This window comes from Neoarius graeffei, chromosome 3, assembly GCF_027579695.1.
Source record: "Neoarius graeffei isolate fNeoGra1 chromosome 3, fNeoGra1.pri, whole genome shotgun sequence".
Classification (NCBI taxonomy): Eukaryota; Metazoa; Chordata; class Actinopteri; order Siluriformes; family Ariidae; genus Neoarius; species Neoarius graeffei.
In genome coordinates, this window is record NC_083571.1 from 20,622,625 (window position 1) to 20,643,205 (window position 20,581).

The 20,581-nt window shown below is 41.9% G+C and overlaps 1 protein-coding gene across 1 annotated transcript in view; it reads right to left on the reverse strand.

Moving 5' to 3' along the window:
- The window catches only part of LOC132882507 (collagen alpha-1(XIX) chain), a 740,050-nt gene that overhangs the window by 79,504 nt on the left and 639,965 nt on the right, over window positions 1-20,581 (reverse strand). Inside the window, exons 29-31 of the mRNA XM_060915622.1 lie at window positions 16,629-16,706; window positions 312-347; window positions 168-212 (exon numbers count right to left, since the gene is read on the reverse strand). Coding sequence (XP_060771605.1) covers window positions 168-212; window positions 312-347; window positions 16,629-16,706 — 159 coding nt within the window. The remainder of the gene's footprint in view (window positions 1-167; window positions 213-311; window positions 348-16,628; window positions 16,707-20,581) is intronic.

Sequence of the window (20,581 nt, forward strand, 5' to 3'; positions counted from 1 at the left end):
GTGTGGATAGATAGATAGATAGATAGATAGATAGATAGATAGATAGATAGATAGATAGATAGATAGATAGATAGATCAACACCTGTGATTTTATCTTCCGGTTCAGTACGAGAAAGTGAGACGAGGAAAGACAGTGAAAAGAAAGGTCAAATCTAGACAAGTGATACCTGGCTTCCTGGGGCTCCAGGGGGACCTTGTAAACCACGAGGACCCTGAGATGAAGAGGCATCATCTTAATACACTTTTTTGTACTTAATCTAATACTGCACTCAGTAAGATAAAACATAGAATAAATAATCATAAAAATATACCTCTACTCCTGGCTCCCCCTTTGGCCCCATCATGCCCTTTAGATATAACAGGAAACATCATTTGGCCACATATTTACAAGACAGTAGTTTGTACCCCTAAACTTTCTACTTTGCAGTTAATCTTCCTGTGACTCCAAAGGCTTCAGATATCTAAAATAATTCTAAGTCTCAAAGCCCTTGAACCAAAGAGCTATAACCCAAATCAGATAAAGTTGGGATGGTATGTTGGCATTAAAATTAAAACTGAAAACAATAATTTGTAAATAATCTTTGAACTGTATTCCACTCAAAACAATACAACAGCAAATTAGTTAACATCTTCCCTCATGGATTTTATTTTATTTTTTTAAATAAACACATTTGAATTTTGATTCTTGTGACACATTTAAAAAAAACATGGGGACAAGAAAACATTTACCGCTTTGTAATGTGGCCATTCCTTCTCACAACACTTAAAATATGTTTAGGGACTGAAGACACCAAGTGATTAAGCATTTCAGGTGTTATTTTGTCAACATACTTCCTGCAAACAGATCTTAAAGTGTGCAACAGCACAGGGTTGTCCTTGTCATATTTTTCTTTTCAAAATTCACCACACATTATCTATCATGGACAGAGGGGACAGGCACCATCTTCTGTCACAGCCATGCCTTTGTAATGTGTGCAGAATGTGGGTTTGCATTCAGTCTTGTTAAAATAATTTTCCAGGGAAACATGTCAACTTGAAGGCAATATATGTTACTCCAAAATCTCAATGCACTTTTCTGAATTAATGCTGCCATCACAGAAGTGTGTTACCTTTGCCAAGGGCACTGACAACCCCATACCATAACAGACTGTGGCTTTTGGATTTGTTGCTGGCAACAGTCTGGATGGTCCTTTTTGTCTTTGGTCCAGAGCACACAACATCCATTTCTTCCAAAAAAGACCTGGAATATTGATTCATACATACAACTTTACACTGTGTGATGGTCTGTTCCATATGCCTCTGAACACAGAAGTCAAGTCTGGGCACAGTTAACATAATGCTTTCATTTTGCACAGTAAAGTTTTAACTGGCATTTGTGGATGTAACTCTGTATTATAGTGATTGAAGAAGGTCTGCCAAAGCAGTCCCAAGCCCATGTTGTTAGATACATGAATGACAGTTTTTGATGCAGTGCCATCTGAGGAATCAGAGATCACAGTTGATCAGCTGAAGCTTGCGCTCTTGCCTTTTATGCACCAAAATTCCTCCAGATTCCTTGAAACTTTTAATGATATTTTGCACCATCGGGGTGAAATATCTAAATCCCTTTGTATACATCTTTGATCATGATTAAAATAAAATAAAATTTGTCTGGCATGCTTGAAACTGGTACAGGATGGTCTGATTTCTATTTGTTCTTGAAACTGGTACAGGCGGTCCTGACCAAAACTTGTTTTGGTCAAGTTATATCCTTGAGATTTAGCTTCACTAAAAATGGACATTCTGCTCTCTGCTTAATGAAAGTTATGTTGACCAATAATGATTTTCTTCTTTTCATAAGACGATGATCCTGATGGGTGATGCAATGGTATATACTGTCTCTCTTCTTTCATACAGTAGTGTACCCTAACCAGTGATGTAAGGCTTCATCACCCATTTACGTTATACATAGATAACTTAATTCTTCAAGTAAATCATCATCCAATCACATAGCTACAACACACTCTTGAATGTGAACATATACTCGTGTTTGTCCTACAATAAACTGAGAAACATATTTGAACAGCTGTGTCTGTGTCAGTGACTGTTTGCTGCCAGATTGATCCATGAGGCAAAAATCTCCCAGATATCCATGCAGCAGAATCTCTCAGGTGGCAGAAGTCTACATTCCTACAGTGGTGCTTGAAAGTTTGTGAACCCTTTAGAATTTTCTATATGTCTACATAAATATGACCTAAAGCATCATCAGATTTTCACAAAAGCCCTAAAAATAGATAAAGAGAACCCAGTTAAACAAATGAGACAAAAATATTATACTTGGTCATTTATTTATTGAGGAAAATGATCCAATATTACATATCTGTGAGTGGCAAAAGTACTGCATGTGAACCTCCAGGATTAGCAGTTAATTTCTCATCTCATCTCATTATCTCTAGCCGCTTTATCCTTCTACTGGGTCGCAGGCAAGCTGGAGCCTATCCCAGCTGACTACGGGCGAAAGGCGGGGTACACCCTGGACAAGTCGCCAGGTCATCACAGGGCTGACACATAGACACAGACAACTATTCACACCTACGGTCAATTTAGAGTCACCAGTTAACCTAACCTGCATGTCTTTGGACTGTGGGGGAAACCGGAGCACCCGGAGGAAACCCACGCGGACACGGGGAGAACATGCAAACTCCACACAGAAAGGCCCTCGCCGGCCCCGGGGCTCGAACCCAGGACCTTCTTGCTGTGAGGCGACAGCGCTAACCACTACACCACCGTGCCGCCCAGCAGTTAATTTGAAGGTGAAATTAGAGTCAGGTGTTTTCAATCAATGGGATGACAATCAGGTGTGAGTGGGCACCCTGTTTTATTTAAAGAGCAGGGATCTAGCAAAGTCTGATATTCACAACACGTTTGTGGAAGGGTATCATGGCACGAAAAAAGGAGAATTCTGAGGACCTCAGAAAAAGCTTTGTTGATCCTCATCGGGCTGGAAAAGGTTACAAAACCATCTCTAAAGAGTTTGGACTCCAACAATCCATAGTCAGACAGATTGTGTACAAATGGAGGAAATTCAAGACCATTGTTACCCTCCCCAGGAGCAGAGATGGAAAAACGGGATTGACAAAAGTCCTGCTTAGGTTTTCCTTCTGCCTGTGCTCTCAACACAGGTGATTTCACCAATTAGCTCATCAACCTGGCTTAGGGGATGTGGTAATTAGGATCAGCTGGTTCACTGAATTGGCTGGAGCAATACAACAGCAGGGTGGCAGGGTTGTGGCAGGGTTTTTACTTTCTGCACCCGGGTTTTTCCACCTCTGCCCAGGAGTGGTCAACCAACAAAGATCACCCCAAGAGCAAGGCATGTAATAGTCGGTAAGGTCACAAAGGACAACAGGGCAACTTCTAAGCAACTGAAGGCCTCTCTCACATTGGCTAATGTTAATGTTCATGAGTCCACCATCAGGAGAACACTGAACAACAATGGTGTGCATGGCAGGTTGCAAGGAGAGAGCCACTGCTCTCCAAAAAGAACATTGCTGCTTGTCTGCACTTTGCTAAAGATCACAGGGACAAGCCAGAAGTCTATTGGAAAAAAAATGTTTTGTGGACAGAAGAGACCAAAATAGAACTTTTTGGTTTAAATGATGAGTGTTATGTTTGGAGAAAGGAAAACACTGCATTCCAGCAGTGAACCTTATCCCATCTCTGAAACATGGTAGTGGTAGTATCATGGTTCTGGCCTGTTTTGCTGCATCTGGGCCAGGATGGCTTGCCATCATTGATGGAACAATGAATTCTGAATTATACCAGCAAATTCTAAAGAAAAATGTTTCAATACATCTGTCCATGAACTGAATCTCGAGAGAAGGTGGGTCATGCAGCAAGACAACCACCCTAAGCACACAAGTTGTTCTACCAAAGAATGGTTAAAGAAGAATAAAGTTAATGTTTTGGAATGGCCAAGTCAATGTCCTGACCTTAATCCAATTGAAATGTTGTGGAAGGACCTGAAGCGAGCAGTTCATGTGAGGAACCCACCAACATCCCAGAGTTGAAGCTGTTCTGTATGGAGGAATGGGCTAAAATTCCTCCAAGCCGGTGTGCAGGACTGATCAACAGTTACTGGAAATGTTTAGTTGCAGTTATTGTTGCACAAGGGGGTCACATCAGATCCTGAAAGCAAAGGTTCACATACTTTTGCCACTCACAGATATGTAATATTGGATCATATTCCTCAATAAATAAATGATCAAGTATAATATTTTTGTCTCATTTGTTTAACTGGGTTCTCTTTATCTACTTTTAGGACTTGTGTGAAAATCTGATGATGTTTTAGATCATATTTATGCAGAAATACAGAAAATTCTAAAGAGTTCACAAACTTTCAAGCACCATTGTAGATCATACTTTGTCAATTCAATCTCCTTCAGTACAGACAGATCAAAAGCTAACAGTTTTCTGGGGGATCATATCTGGGTTCCCCACATGGAAGACCAGAGAATTTTTTTTTTTTTTTAATACATTGGGTTCTCTTCTTCCAACTGGAGATCTGAAATCTGGTCAGCCCAATCGCACACTTGCGTGCACTGTATAAAGCATCCTATGGTGTTTCCTCGGACCGACTAGATAAAGTAGTTTTGGTTATCCCAATCACACACATACATTGATCATATAAATAGTATGGTGTTTCCTAGGGCAGACTGGATGAAGTAGTTTCAGTTGTCCCAGCTGCACACATACATTGATTCTATAAATAGTCCTATGGTGTTTCCTAGGGCTGACTGGATAAAGTAATTTTTGGTTATCCCAGTTGCAGTGCCAATTGGATGAAGTAGATTTTGATTTCCCCAGTCACACATATACATTGTATAAATAGTCCTTTGGTGTTTCCTAGGGCCGATTGGAACAGACTGTAATTTGATCTGTCTGATTTGATCTGTCTGATTTGTCCAAGTCTTTCTAGGGAATAAGAAGGTTGTTGGGTCTTACTCAACCACATATATTCTAAAGCTACCATATACAGGGTTAGTCAAAATTATGTTAACACTTAAATGGTAGAAACCATTTATTCACAAAACATACATCATATGTGCGAGATGATTTACAAGACATCTCAACCTGTTCGCCATCATGTTCAACACACAAAAAATAGTACCCTTTAAAACCTAAACACACATTTTGTGGGGAATAGATGATACCACAGTCCTTATTCTGTCCTTGAGGTCATTGATATCACAAACTTTCCTGCTATACAAGCACTCCTTCACCATACCCCATAACCAGAAATCACAGCGTGTCAAATCAGGGAAGTGTGGAGGCCATGGCAGTGGTCCACTGCGACCTATCCATCAACCTGGAAATGTGTGTAATAATTAGTGTTAACATAATTTTGACTAACCCTGTATTGTGTGGATGTGGTTGCAATGGTGTCCTCAGAGACAGGCTGAGAGGTCACGCTAACCTGAAAATTATTTCCCAAGACTGTAATTTGTTGAAATTTTACCTTACTCTGCCTCAGAAATTCTCCTTGTGTGTGATTTGCGTGTGTCAAAATGGGTGGAAGTAGTCAATCTAAGACTGAAGATAAGACTCCAAATCAGTTCATGTGTGATAAGGGCTTTGGCTACTTTGTGCAACATTTCACTGATAATTTGGCTGAACGGATAGAGGCTCAACCACAATGGAATATCCTAGAGACAGTACTTTTGATGAGAACCATTTGTTAAGCTCTGATTTAATGGTATATGATAAGCTGGGAGATCCAAGCTGGGATTTTGATGATATGAAGCATAGATTGAATGCTTGGCGTAATCAGAAACATAATTGGGACAGTGCTCATATTCACTGAAAAAAAGACTGATAAAATTAATTTTAAGAAAAATGATGTGAAATTGACCAAACCCAACTTGGTGGTGTGTCAGTCTGTCCCTGTATCATCTGCATGTGGAAAGCTCCAGCTCTGCCATGTTATGAATCTATGAACAGTGCTCGGTCTGTCGTGCCCCTGCAGACTAATACACGTGGAAGCAGTGAGCGTTTTCTCTGCAGTCTCTATTAACCCCGCCTCTGAGCCGACTCTCCCCATTGAAAAGAATGCAAATATTGTACCTGTCTACTCCAGGAGAGCTGTGATGTATTACTCTCGAAATAAACTTAATGCTCACCAGAAATGCTGCAAACCAGTACAGCTACATGATACATGACCTAATCCAGCTTTTCCTTTTGTGGTTATTGGTGAGGATTACCACATTTCACCTCCCCAACGATCTGACATTAATGCTATTATCCAAGCAGTTCCCAGCCCTTAGGACGTACATGCCTTTTGTGATTCATTGTGCTCTCACACTTTTTATGCTCAACTCACTGGTCCTGATTATCACTGTATTCTAACATGCATTTTGGAGCTGGATGTCACTGATGCTGTTACAGAAGGAGCTGAGAGCTTTAAGTAATTACTATGACCTGCATCTTGAACCTACACAGTGGTCAGAGGATGACTGGGAGTACTATTTTGCATGGTCTGATGCAAAACACATTATGAGTATGTTCAAACAGTTAAGCAGAATGAATTTCAATTTGCTTATGTTCTCTCTCAAGTAACAGGTATTAAACAAAACCAGAATGAATCCTGCACTGTCTTTTTTTACACACTTTAAAACTGCATGGAACAAGCATGCAGGGCTGCCCTCTGATCAGTAGACATTTCACTCTGCTTTTCATAACCTTTTTGAATAATCAGCTTCCTGAAAATGCTTGTGTTTTGAGAATTTCTACTGCAGGTGCCTGAAATGACATGAGCATTGAGGAAGTAAGACTGGGAGTCTGCAGGTGCCTTTGATCCTGTGATTAAGCCCAAATCTCCAACAGGTGAGCATAAATCATCAGCCAAAGCCATAATGTGGACACTGTTCCCAGATGACTGGAAGTTCGACCTTAAGCCTGGCCAATGCCACAATTGTGGCAGAACTGGTCACTGGGAATGAATGCCGGAAAAAGGCACAACATGAGAAAAGGTAACACTCACTTTGAACATTGTACTCTGCCTAATCTCGCTCCACAGACATCAAACTCAGACACACAGGTGCCCGCCCCCCCAATATTCCATTGCTTGGGAGTTTATACAGGGCTGCCTACAGGGTGACACTAACCCCAATATTGTCCCTGATTCTTGCTACTGATTCCAGCACATTGCCCATCTTTGTGTAGATGGCAACACCTATCCCTTTATGGTGGACATGTGTGCCACTAGGCCATGTTTTAGTGGGAAATCTTACAATGGGCCAATATTAGAGACCATTATTAACTCTGTGGGAATAAATGGGGTTCCTGTTAGATGCTCTAAGACTTTTCCCCAATTTGTGACCATGCGTTTGATGCCTTGATCGAAATCAGGCCTTGAACCTGTGATTTCATCACTATTATCACAAGGTGTTTTGGTCCATTTTTCTTCTCCATATAATATTCCAGTTAATAATGTAAAGAAATCAAATGGATCCTGGAGATTCATTCAGGACTTGAGACACAGTCATCATCTACAGTCAGTTGATACGACTAAGACTGTTATAGGCATTTGGCAAAAGGTAACACTCACTTTGAACATTGTACTCTGCCTAATCTCGCTCCACAGACATCAAACTCAGACACACAGGTGTCCCCCCCAGTATCCCACTGCTTGGGAGTTTGCACAGAGCTGCCTACAGGGTGACACTAACCCCAATATATTGTACCCTTTTTCTTCTCCATATAATATTCCAGTTAATAATGTAAAGAAATCAAATGGAGCCTGGAGATTCATTCAGGACTTGAGACACAGTCATCATCTACAGTCAGTTGATATGACTAAGACTGTTATAGGCATTTGGCAGAAGTTTGATAAGTTTCCTCCAAGTAGGTCTGCCGTAGGCTGTCTCCCGCCATTGGTTGAGATCAATGTCTCTCCATTTCATATTTCTTTTAGCAATGTCTTTGAACCTTAATCTGGGTCTCCCTTGGTTATGCTTTCCTAAACAGAGCTGAGAGTATAAAAGCTGCCTTGGTAGTTTGTTCTTATCCATCCTGTACCCATATCCCAGCCAGCCAAGGTTTTTCTGGATGAGAATATCAGCCACTGATGGTAGTCCTGCACGGCAGAGAATTTCCATGTTCATAATATTTTCCTTCCAGGATATGTTCATGATGGCTCTCAAATGCCTCATCATATAAGCATGGACCTTTTTCACTTGGGTGCAATATGTGTCCCATGTTTCAGCGCCATACAGGAGGGAAGAAAGCACAAACAGCTTGATAGACCTTGCACTTGACTTTGATAAACACATGCCGGTTTTTCCATAGCCTGTCCTGTAGTTTACCAAATGCAGTACTTGCATTTCCCATTCTGTACCTGAGTTTGCTGTCTAGTCTGGCATTGCTGGAAATAGTGCTACCTAAGCGGCACGGTGGTGTAGTGGTTAGCACGGTTGCCTCACAGCAAGAAGGTTCTGGGTTCGAACCCAGAGGCTGGCGAGGGCCTTTCTGTGTGGAGTTTGCATGTCCTCCCTGTATCCCCGTGTTTCCTCCGGGTGCTCCGTTTTCCCCCAGAGTCCAAAGACATGCAGTTAGGTTGATGTGAGGTGCCCTTGAGCAAGGTACCTGACCCCTGACTGCTCCCTGGGTGCTGTGTGTGGCTGCCCACTGCTCTGGGTGTGTGTGCGTGTGTTCACTGCTTCAGATGGGTTAAATTCAGAAGATGAATTTCACTGTGCTTGAAGTGTGCATGTGACAAAGGTTTCTTCTTCTTCTAAGTATTTGAAGTCTGTACACTGCACCAGGGGCTCCTGTTTGATAGTTATGGTTGTTGGCTCAGGAGCTGGGTTGAGATATTTTACTGGTTGGTACAAGCACTGAGTTTTCTTGATGTTGATTTTAAGGCTGAATTGGGAGGCAGATTTGGCGCAACTATCCGCTATTCTCTGAATGGCATCAGCACCATGTGCCACCACAGCACTATCATCTGCAAACAACGATTCTCGCAAGAGGACCTGGGTTGTGTGTGTTTTTGCTCTAAAATGGGCTACATTAAACAGATCAGCATCATGACAAGTTTGGATGTAGATACCTTCCCCAACACCCTCAAAGGCTACTTCTAACATTGCTGCTAGGTAGAGAGAGAACAGTGTTGGGGTGAGCATGCAACTTTGCTTGACTCCACTGGTGACTGCAAATTCCTTTGAGATGCTATTTCCTTGAGCCACATGAGCTTGCATTCTGTCATGTAGTGCCTTCACCAAGTTGATAACTTTGGTGGGACATCTATACTTTGAGTACTTTCCATAGGCCCTCCCGAGACACTGTGTCAAATGCCTTGGTGAAGTCAATAAATATGGCATACATTAAGATCATATTCATGGTGCCTCTGCCACTGCAGAAACTGCGTTGAGTCTCAGGCAAAAAATTGGGAGCTATATGTTCATTTATTCTGTTGAGAAGTATATGAGCCAGGATCTTTCTAGCTATTGAAAGAAGAGAGATGCCTCGATAGTTACCGCAGTCCTTTCTACTTCCTTTCTTAAAGAGTGGTATGATTTTGAGCATCTTTCCAATCTTGCGGCACTTCCTCATTTTCCCAGATCTGCAGGACCAGTTTATACAGGTTTGAAGCAAGTTTCACACCGCCATATTTCCAAATTTCCATGGGTATACCACACCTTCCAGGGGCTTTACCTTCCTTCATTGCATTAATGGCATCCAGCAGTTCCTTGAGGTCAGGTTTTTTTATCAAGGGCTGTGATGATCGACTTCTGCACAGTGGAGTTCAAGGCAGAGCAAACAGCCTGTCCTGGTATGTTGAGTAGCTGGTCAAAATAATGAGCAAATCTATCAATAATCTCAGCTTTCTCCTGAAGGATTGTCACTCCATCAAAAGCAGTATTGTACCCCTCTTCTGTGGACCATAAACTTCTCTTAAGCCATTGTAGAAGGCTTTCATATTTTTATCTGCTGCCTGCTGTAATGTGATTTCATTTATCTGGTGTATTTTTGTAGTTTTCATCAAGCATCAACCAGCTTTGCACTGTTTGAGCTTGTGTTTGACTGAAGCTGTTTCACCCTTGCATTATTCCTTTCTTCTAATAGTGTCTTCACCTTGTAGGCACTATCCTTGAACCAGTCCTGGTGTTTCCATTTAGGTCTACCTAGGAAACTCTGGACAGTGTCATAAGTAGCTGCTTTCAAGGTTTTCTTCTACCACTTCTATCTCCTGGTGTTCCAATCCTTCTCAAGCTTTGTCCAATTCCTCCTTTAACTTCTGCTGGGTATCTCTATCTCACAGTTTCATAATGTCAATCTTGCAAGGTAATTTAGTTCCAGTTTTGGAGTGTTGTTTCCATATGGAGAAGGCAATAGTGGATCTAATCATGTGGTGGACTGTTGAATAATCTGCACCTCACATGGTTCTTGTGTTCAAGATGTCATTTTGGTCTCTCTGTCTTGTTATTATGTAATCTAAAGGTGCCAATGTTTAGACCGAGGATGCATCCATGTGGTCTTGTGATGTTCTTTGTGCTTGAAGATTGTGTTCATGATGACCAGGCTGTGCTCTGAACAGAGAGACAGAAATTGTTCACCATTTAAATTGCACTTCCCAACTCCATGTGGGCCGATCACACCAGGCCAATTGTCCACCTCCTTTCTAACCCTGGCATTGAAGTCTCCAGCTATTATAAGTTTATCATCATTAGGGACTCTTCACAATACCCCTCCCAAACTGTTATAGAAATCCTCTTTGATCTCTTCAGGGTTGGTCATGGTTGGAGCATAGATACTGACTATGGTGGTGTGGACGTTCCTCAGCAGTGGGAGTTGCATGGTGATTATCCTATCATTTATGGGTGTTGGATCTTGTTCCAATAGCTGAGCAATGGAGTTCCTTATTGCAAAGCCAACTCCAGCTTCTCTTCTCTCATACATTCCCCTACCACTCCAGAAGAATGTATAGCCATGGTCCACCATGCTGTCATATGAAGGCAGTCAAGTCTCTCTTAGCGCAGCTATATCAATGTTGTATCTGTCAAGTTCTTTAGCTACAAGAACTGTCTGATATTCAGGTATTCTTGAATCAGTTCTATCTAGTAGCATTCTAACATTCCATTCACCAACATTCAGATTCATCCTGCATCCTATCTTACATTTCACTGGCCACCGGAGCGGAAGTGAGCCAACAGGAACCTTGTTAACCTGGGCGACGTTCAAGCTGGTATGAGAGTTTGTTTTTGCCATTTGATACCATAGAACTGCATGCAAGGTTTCAGTGACACTAGCTTTTGCAATTGACTAGATTTGCTCTCTTAGCATGGCAAAAATGTGGTCCAGTGGGCAAGGACAAGCCAAGACTTGCTGGCATTGGTGCCACACAGCAGCAGCTGGCTGGTAGATAGGGTGTTTATCTCCATCCTGCGGTGATGCTACAGGTCACCTAACTGGGAGTGGTTCACCACAGACCTTAAGATAGATATTTTATTTCATAGTATCAGGATGCCCAGTTTCACCCTCCACATCTAGGCTAGAGCCTAGAGGGGTTGCCGGTTTAGTTGCTGACGGTCCGACCCACGTGGCAAGTTGTACCAGGTTACATGGTTACCGGTAGCAGGTGAATCAACACCTGACCTGACATAGACACATTGAGACACAGTAATCAATTGGCTATCCCTGTCAGCCCTCCTACACCAGATGTAGCTTCCATTTTATTATCTATTTCTAGTCAACATACCCACTTTACTGTCACTGATCTTTGCAGTGCAATTTTTAGTGTTCCTGTGAGTGTTGAGTAAAAGCAATGTATATTTGCTTTTACTTTTAAGCAGCAACAATATACATGTTACCCGCCTGCCTTACAAGTTCATCGACTCCCCAGTGGTTTTCTCTGTTGTTGTTTGAGACTCACTGAACTCTCTGACCCTCCCAGACGGCTAAACATTGCTCTAATATGTGGATGACATTCTATCACCTGAGGATGAGTCCAAGTGTGAACAAGGCTCTTGAGCTCTTCTCTTGCACCTGGCTAGGTGTGGATTTAAAGCCTCATGGTTCAAACTGCAGTTTTGTCATCCTTCGGTGCAATACCTCAGCTTACAAAAGGTGCTTCCCTGATGTTGAAACTCTGGTTACTAAGCCTGATCACACTCATAATTCTTTAAAGCAGTACTAGCCTAATTTACCCTGACGGAGAAGACCAAGAGCTGTTTCAGTGTGCTGGTAATGTAGTCTGCGCTCTCTGTCTCAATAGCCCGCAATTTGTTGAGCGGGATTGATAGATCCTGCTGGATTTGCCATGCCCTTCACCAGGCCTGGGCAGTACTCCCATTAGATAATGACACTTGCAACAGGGAAAACACTATTTATGACTCCTGTAATGTTCCCATAATGATAGCGTATCTCCTGGAATTAGGACTGCAACTGCGTACGAAGCATTCCCTTCTCCCAGGACAAAGACCAAATAGTAGTGAAATAGGTAACTGCTCTTCCTGTAATTCTTTTGCTAAGAACTATAAAACTAATGGGTCTACAGCAGTACCTTTGAATCAGGGTGAAACATGCATCTGTTCTAGGGGTAAGCACAAATTAGGTTGTTCTCAGTGCAAAAACTTTATCAGGTATATCCATACACTATGACAATCTTTTACTATCCCCTCTATGTATAGAGTCAAATGGCATGTAAGAGTCAAATGGCATGCAAGATTAAAGTACAAGGGATACACCCTTGCTGATCTGTGGACTACTCCCGGTGCAAATGGTGGGATGGTTGTTGTTCTTGGGTACCACAGCTACTTGAAATAAAATTAATGGTCTGGCCTGGTGAATATTACAACTGTCCAACATTGCTGCATCCTCCATTTATTTCAAAGCTGCTTGAAATAAAATTAATGGTCTGGCCTGGCAAATATTAAAACTGTCCAACAGTGCCAGTCAAACATTGGATTTAGTTAATGACAAACTGGAAGTGGTCATTCAGAATCTCCTAGCCTTAGATATCCTGCTGCCAGGGAAAGGAGGCATATGTAAGGTTCTCAATACCTCCTGCTGTTTCTACTATATTCCTGATAACTTTCAGAATATTTCAAATCTCAAAAGATGTGAATCATGCCATAACTAATCCTCCCCAAGCTGATAACTCTTGGTTTACATGGCTATACATCATCAGGGATGGATAGGGCATTGATTACTTACTGTGGGTGTGCCCATGCTTTGTTTCCTGCTACTGCTGTGTGTGTATCATGTGCATTACTCAATGTTTGCAGTTACTCATAACCAGTATAATGGCACGACTTGGGAATTCTAATTATATAGCAGTACCATTGCAGGATCTCGAAATTCAGACAGAGGAAAGTGAGCAAGCATGCATCAGATCCTTTCAGGATCTAAGAGGGCATTGATAAAAATATTTGTCTGGCATGCTTGAAACATAGGCAGTCCTGATTGCTACTTGTTTTGGTTAAGTAACATCCTTGAGCTTTAGTTTCACTCACATGTTCTGCTCTATGCTTAATGAAGATTATGTTGACCAGTAATATCTTTCTTCTCTTCATAAGACTATGATCCTGATTGGTGATGTAATGGTACATACTCTTCTTTCATATAGTAGTGTCGTCTACACCAGTGATGTAATGCTTCATCACCCATTTACGTTTTACACAGATAACAGCATTGCGAATGAAATCATTATTATCATCATCATCATCATCCAATCACACAGCTACACCACACTCTTGAATGTGAATATATACTCATGTTTGTCCTACAATAAACTGAGAAACATCTCTGAGCAGCTGTGTCTGGGTCAGTGAGTGTTTGCTCCCGGATTGATCTGTGAGGCAGAATCTCCTGGATATCCATAAGGCAGAATCTCTTAGGTGGCAGAGGTCTACATTCCTAGATCATACTTTGTCAATTCAACCTCCTTCAGTACAAACAGATCAAAACCCAAAAGAGAAATATTGCAATTTTCAAAATTTTCAGAAATATTTCAATAATTTTCTCACACATTTCTTGATAAACTGGATATATTTAACTGATCTTTGCTCCTCAAAGATTAGGCCTTTCCTGGATACTGATTACAATCATGATTACAATCAGCTGTTGAAATTGCCTGTTTTAAACTGCATAAAAATAATTATTATTATTACTACCTCTTTACTACCACCAAATTGCCCTCATCCCAACTTTTTTTGGATTGTGTTATGGGCCTGAAATGCAGGAATGGATGTACAGTTGTGGTCAGAAGTTTACATACAGTGACATGAATGTCATCTTGGATATGAATGTCATGGCAATATTTGGGCTTTCAGTAATTTCTTTAACCACAAGTTGGCCAAGTGGTTAGTGTGTCTGCCTCTCAATCAGGAGATTGCAAGTTCTACTCGCAGTTGGGTCATACCAAAGACAATCATAAAAATGGTACTTACTGCTGTCTGGCAAGGCATGCTGCAATACAGATGTGAGTGGAGAGTCAACCTCTCGTGATTACCAGAGGACCAGCCCCCCACTGTAACCCTAGCTATGTAATAGGCAAGAGGCTAAGGGTTATAGAAACAGAGATTGGCACCACCTAATGCACCATATGGTGCAGGAAGGACTTTAGACTTAGTAGTAATTTCTTTGAACTGTTCTTTTTCTGTGGCAGTACATACAGCATACATCTTTGATTTAGAAAAACAAACAAACAAAAACACTAAAATTTGGTGCACAAGCTTTAATTTTCTTTGGGTTTTCTGAAATCAACACATGGTCAAAATTATACATACAGGGTCAAAAATGTACATACGCTCATTTAGAGTATTAATTCAGAGGTGCTGGAACTTCCAAAATGTCTCTTATCTTGCCTCTTAACTTCCTGTTAGTGATCATGATTGACTACAGCTGGTAGCTTCTCTGTGCCTTCATAAAAAGGGTTTGTTTACAGCACTCATTGGATTGACCAACACAGTAAAATGGGAAAGTCCAAGGAGCTCAGTGCAGATCTGAGAAAGAGGATTGCAGATGTACACAACTCCAGAATGTCTCTTGGAGCCATTTCTAAACAACTGCAAATTCCAAGATCAGTTCAAACAATTGTATCCAAGTTATTGTGAGGTGTAGTCACTTTGCCAAGCCACTTTGCTTCAAGAAAACCCAAACTGTCACCCTCAGCTGAAAGGAAATTGGTTTGGATGGTCAAGAACAACCTGGGAACCACCATGGCACACCCCTGCCATGAACTGGAAGCTGATGGATCACTGTTGACAGTTCAGATCACCATGGACTAAGTGGCTGCTATCCAAGAAATAACCCCCTGCTCCAAAATTGACACCTTCAAGCTTAACTAAAGTTTGAAACTGACCACACAGAGAAAGAAAAAAGCCTTCTGGAGGATAGCTGTATGGTCAGATGAGACAAAGATTGAGTTGTTTGGCCACAATAACCACCGGGACACTGTACCATTTGGTGGTGGTGGTAGGATCATCATGCTCTGGGGATGTTTTGCTGCCAGTGGAACTGGTTCATTGCACAAAGTGGATGGAATAATGAAGGAGGAGGAATACCTCAGAATTCTTCAGCATAAACCATCAGAAATTTGAACACAACTTGGGAGTTACAACAGGACAATGAACTCAAACATGCATCAGAACTGGTTGCGGAAGATAAAGCTTAAAACAAGTCCTGACTTCAACCCTATTGAACATATGTGGACCGTGCTTATAAATTGTCAATGTCAAGAAAAAAAAATTAATTCTACCAATTCTACCATGAAGATTCATGAAATATCCAACCAGAATTCTGCCAGAAGTTTGTTCATGGTAAACAAAAATCTTGCAAGGTGAATCTTGCAAAGAGACATTTGTTAGGGCTGTTAAATGTTATAGTCATGTTGTCTGCTGTTGCCCGGATGGGGATGGGTTCCCTTTTGAGTCTGGTTCCTCTCAAGGTTTCTTCCTCATGTCATCTGAGGGAGTTTTTCCTTCCCACCGTCGCCACAGGTGTGCTCATTGGGGATAGATTAGGGATAAAATTAGCTCATATTTTAAATCGTTCAAATTCTGTAAAGCTGCTTTGTGACAATGTTTATTGTTAAAATCGCTATACAAATAAACTTGACATTTTACCCAAATATTAAATGTGCTGTATGTATATTTTTGACCCTATATGTATAATTTTGACCCTGTGTTGATTTCATAAAATCCAAAGAAAATTAAAACTTGTGCACCAGATTATAGTTTTTTAAATTAAAGATGTATGCTGTACATTCTGCCACAGAAAAAAAAAAACAGTTCAAAGAAATTACTGAAAACCCAAATATTGCCATGACATTCATATCCAAGATGGCATTCATGTCACTGTATGTAAACTTCTGACCACAACTGTAATGAAGTTGTGAAGATAAAAGATGATGAAGATAAATGAAATGAAGTTGACCAGAAAAACAAAAACATGAAATACCTTGGATTCCTGCTGTCTTCAATGAAATACAAATCAAAGTAAATTTCAAAATGACTGCTTTCTTTTTAATTTACATTTTCCATACTGTCCCAACTTTTTCTATTTGGGGTTGTAGTAAGATGACTTGCAATAGATAACCAATTAAAGTCCAATTGAGACAAAATTGACATAATATATTATTCTCTTACAGGTGGACCATGAACTCCCACACCAGGTTCTCCTTTCTCTCCTGGCTCTCCTGGAATCCCTGGCATTCCCCTCTCTCCCTACGAGACAAAAAAAAAAGATAAAGGCCTAGTATTTAACATATTAAACACTATGTTAATTTGTGGTATTCACCACTGCAGGACATAATTTAAAACTAATTTTGCAATCCACTTTATTAAGAACACCTGTATACCTGCACATTCATGCAGTTATCTAATCAGCCAATCAAGTGGCGACAGCACATTGCAAAAACTCATGCAGACACAAGTGAAGTGCTTTAGGTGATGTTCACATCAAATATCATAATGAAATATGAAATATCATGTTCTCTGTGACATTAACCATGGCGTGGTTGTTGGTGCCAGATGGGCTGGTTTGAGTATTTCATAAACTGCTGATCTCCTGGGCTTTTCACATACAAACCTCTCTAGAGTTTAAACAGAATTGTGAAAAAAAAAACTAAGTGAATGTCAGTTCTGTGGGTGGAAATTAATTGTTAATACAAGAGGTCAGATTGGTTCATGCAGCCAGAAATAATATAGTAACTCAAATAATCACTCTTTACAACTGTGGTGAGCAGAAAAGCATCTTAGCAAGCACAAAACATCAAACTTCGAGGTGGATTGGCTACAACAGCAGAAGACCACATTGGGTTCTACTCCTGTCAGCCAAAAGGAGGAATATGAGGCTATCATGGGCACAGGTTCTCAAAAATTGGGCAGTTGAAGACTTTTTTTTTAACCATTAACTGGTCTATATCCAGACCAGTTTCAGTGAGTTGGTGCCTAAGATAGCCATACATTCTTGTTCTTGTCTGACAAGAGTGGAACCTGATGTGGTCCTCTGCTGTTGTAGTATATCCAAATCTAGGCTTGATGTGTTGTGTGTTCTGAGATGTTTTTCTGCTCACCATGGTTGGAAAAAATATTTGAGTTATTATAAACTTCCTCTCAACTCAACCCAGTCTGGTCATTCTCCTCTGATCTTTCTCATCAACAAGGTGTTTCAGCCTGTAGACCCTCCACTCATTGGGTGTTTTTTTGTTTTTACACAATTCTGTGTAACCTCTACAGAATGTTTTGTGGGAAATTACCAAGAGATTGGTAGTTTCTGAAATACAACCCCAATTCCAAAAAAGTTGGGACAAAGTACAAATTGTAAATAAAAACAGAATGCAATAATTTACAAATCTCAAAAACTGATATTGTATTCACAATAGAACATAGACAACATATCAAATGTCGAAAGTGAGACATTTTGAAATTTCATGACAGCAAAACATCTCAAAAAAGTTGGGACAGGGGCAATAAGAGGCTGGAAAAGTTAAACGTACAAAAAAGGAACAGCTGGAGGACCAAATTGCAACTCATTAGGTCATTTGGCAATAGGTCATTAACATGACTGGGTATAAAAAGAGCATCTTGGAGTGGCAGCGGCTCTCAGAAGTAAAGATGGGAAGAGGATCACCAATCCCCCTAATTCTGCGCCGACAAATAGTGGAGCAATATCAGAAAGGAGTTCGACAGTGTAAAATTGCAAAGAGTTTGAACATATCATCATCTACAGTGCATAATATCATCAAAAGATTCAGAGAATCTGGAAGAATCTCTGTGTGTAAGGGTCAAGGCCGGAAAACCATACTGGGTGCCTGTGATCTTCGGGCCCTTAGACAGCACTGCATCACATACAGGCATGCTTCTGTATTGGAAATCACAAAATGGGCTCAGGAATATTTCCAGAGAACATTATCTGTGAACACAATTCACCATGCCATCCGCCGTTGCCAGCTAAAACTCTATGGTTCAAAGAACAAGCCGTATCTAAACATGATCCAGAAGCACAGACGTCTTCTCTGGGCCAAGGCTCATTTAAAATGGACTGTGGCAAAGTGGAAAACTGTTCTGTGGTCAGATGAATCAAAATTTGAAGTTTTTTATGGAAATCAGGGATGCCGTGTCATTCGGACTAAAGAGGAGAAGGACGACCCAAGTTGTTATCAGCGCTCAGTTCAGAAGCCTGCATCTCTGATGGTATGGGGTTGCATTAGTGCGTGTGGCATGGACAGCTTACACATCGGGAAAGACACCATCAATGCTGAAAGGTATATCCAGGTTCTAGAGCAACATATGCTCCCATCCAGATGACGTCTCTTTCAGGGAAGACCTTGCATTTTCCAACATGACAATGCCAAACCACATACTGCATCAATTACAGCATCATGGCTGCGTAGAAGAAGGGTCTGGGTACTGAACTGGCCAGCCTGCAGTCCAGATCTTTCACCCATAGAAAACATTTGGCGCCTCATAAAACGGAAGATACAACAAAAAAAGACCTAAGACAGTTGAGCAACTAGAATCCTACATTAGACAAGAATGGGTTAACATTCCTATCCCTAAACTTGAGCAACTTGTCTCCTCAGTCCCCAGACGTTTACAGACTGTTGTAAAGAGAAAAGGGGATGTCTCACAGTGGTAAACATGGCCTTGTCCCAACTTTTTTGAGATGTGTTGTCATGAAATTTAAAATCACCTAATTTTTCTCTTTAAATGATACATGTTCAGAATTGCGGTGCCAGGTCTTAATTATTTTGACCTTTAAAAGTAGTAAACAGGCACCCTTGTCAGACATAGTGGCTCCCAACTTGTTAGTTGTCAGGGCAACCGACCTCCTCCCTGTTGTTGTGCACGCGCTGTGCACGTGGACTGACCAATCACCCGTTGTTTGTGCACACGCTGTGCGCGTGGACAGGGCATCTTACAACACGCCAACTTCAGACACCCTGGCGCCACTGTCCATCACACGCCAACTTCAGACACCCTGGCGCCACTGTCCATCACACGCCAACTTCAGACACCCTGGCGCCACTGTCCATCACACGCCAACTTCAGACACCCTGGCGCCACTGTCCATCACACTGTGCTGCGTGGACTATATAAGATGCGCACAAACATCGAAGAAAACACAGCACACATCAGACGGGGACGCCATGCAACACCTGCTTCTCATCAGTGAATATTTGGATCCGTTTCTCTCTTTCTCTCTCTGTTTCATTTCTTTCTTGCTTTCTATCTTTCTATCGCGGACGTGTCAGGATCCAACGTCCATCATTTGTGCCGTGTGAGCATTCCGTGCGTCCTTGAATTAAAACCACGGTTTACACTGTTTCTCATGAGTGGACATCCATTAATTCCTGTTCTAACCGGACAGCCTGGGTAGCTTGCTGTATACCTGAGCCAGTGTCCCTCTTATACAGTCCTTTACCCTGTCCATCACCGGACAACCATTTTTATATGGTCCTTCGAGCCGGATACAGCGTTCTACACAGTCAGGATGTCCACTCATGATGGCAGTGCCCGTCCTCGCCGTGAGCCCCACCACCCCAGGCACCTGGATGACTACGTGGTGACCCAGGCTCAGCGACGGCTGCCACAGGACAGCGCACACACCCAGGATGATTCTTCCCACGTGGGAGACAGCAGGCCCCGGGAGCCATCACACACTCCCCCTGCTGGGCAGACTCCCCTGGACACGTCAGCAGCTATCCTCCTCGCCCTTCAGCAGATACGGGAGGACAATCAGCAACTGCAGCGGGATAATCGGCAGATGCAGGAGGACAATCGGCAGCTGCAGCGGGATGTGCAGTACCTGTTGCAACAGCACTATGCATCACCTCCACGCACTCCAGCGAGGGACATCCAGGTTCCAGCCGTCACGCCCGGAACCCCCCCAGCAGTCTTATCATCACCACTGCAGCAGGACAGAACATACAGCCCTGCTGACTCAACCAGTGGACATCGCCGCGCCCTGGTGGCAGAGCAGTCGTCACCTCTACCTCGGCCACACATCGCAGGAGCTGAGGCAGCGACGTCCACACCGCCACACGGAGGAGCTCCCCATCTGCCAACACCACTGATGGCAGAGCTGACAGAGCACC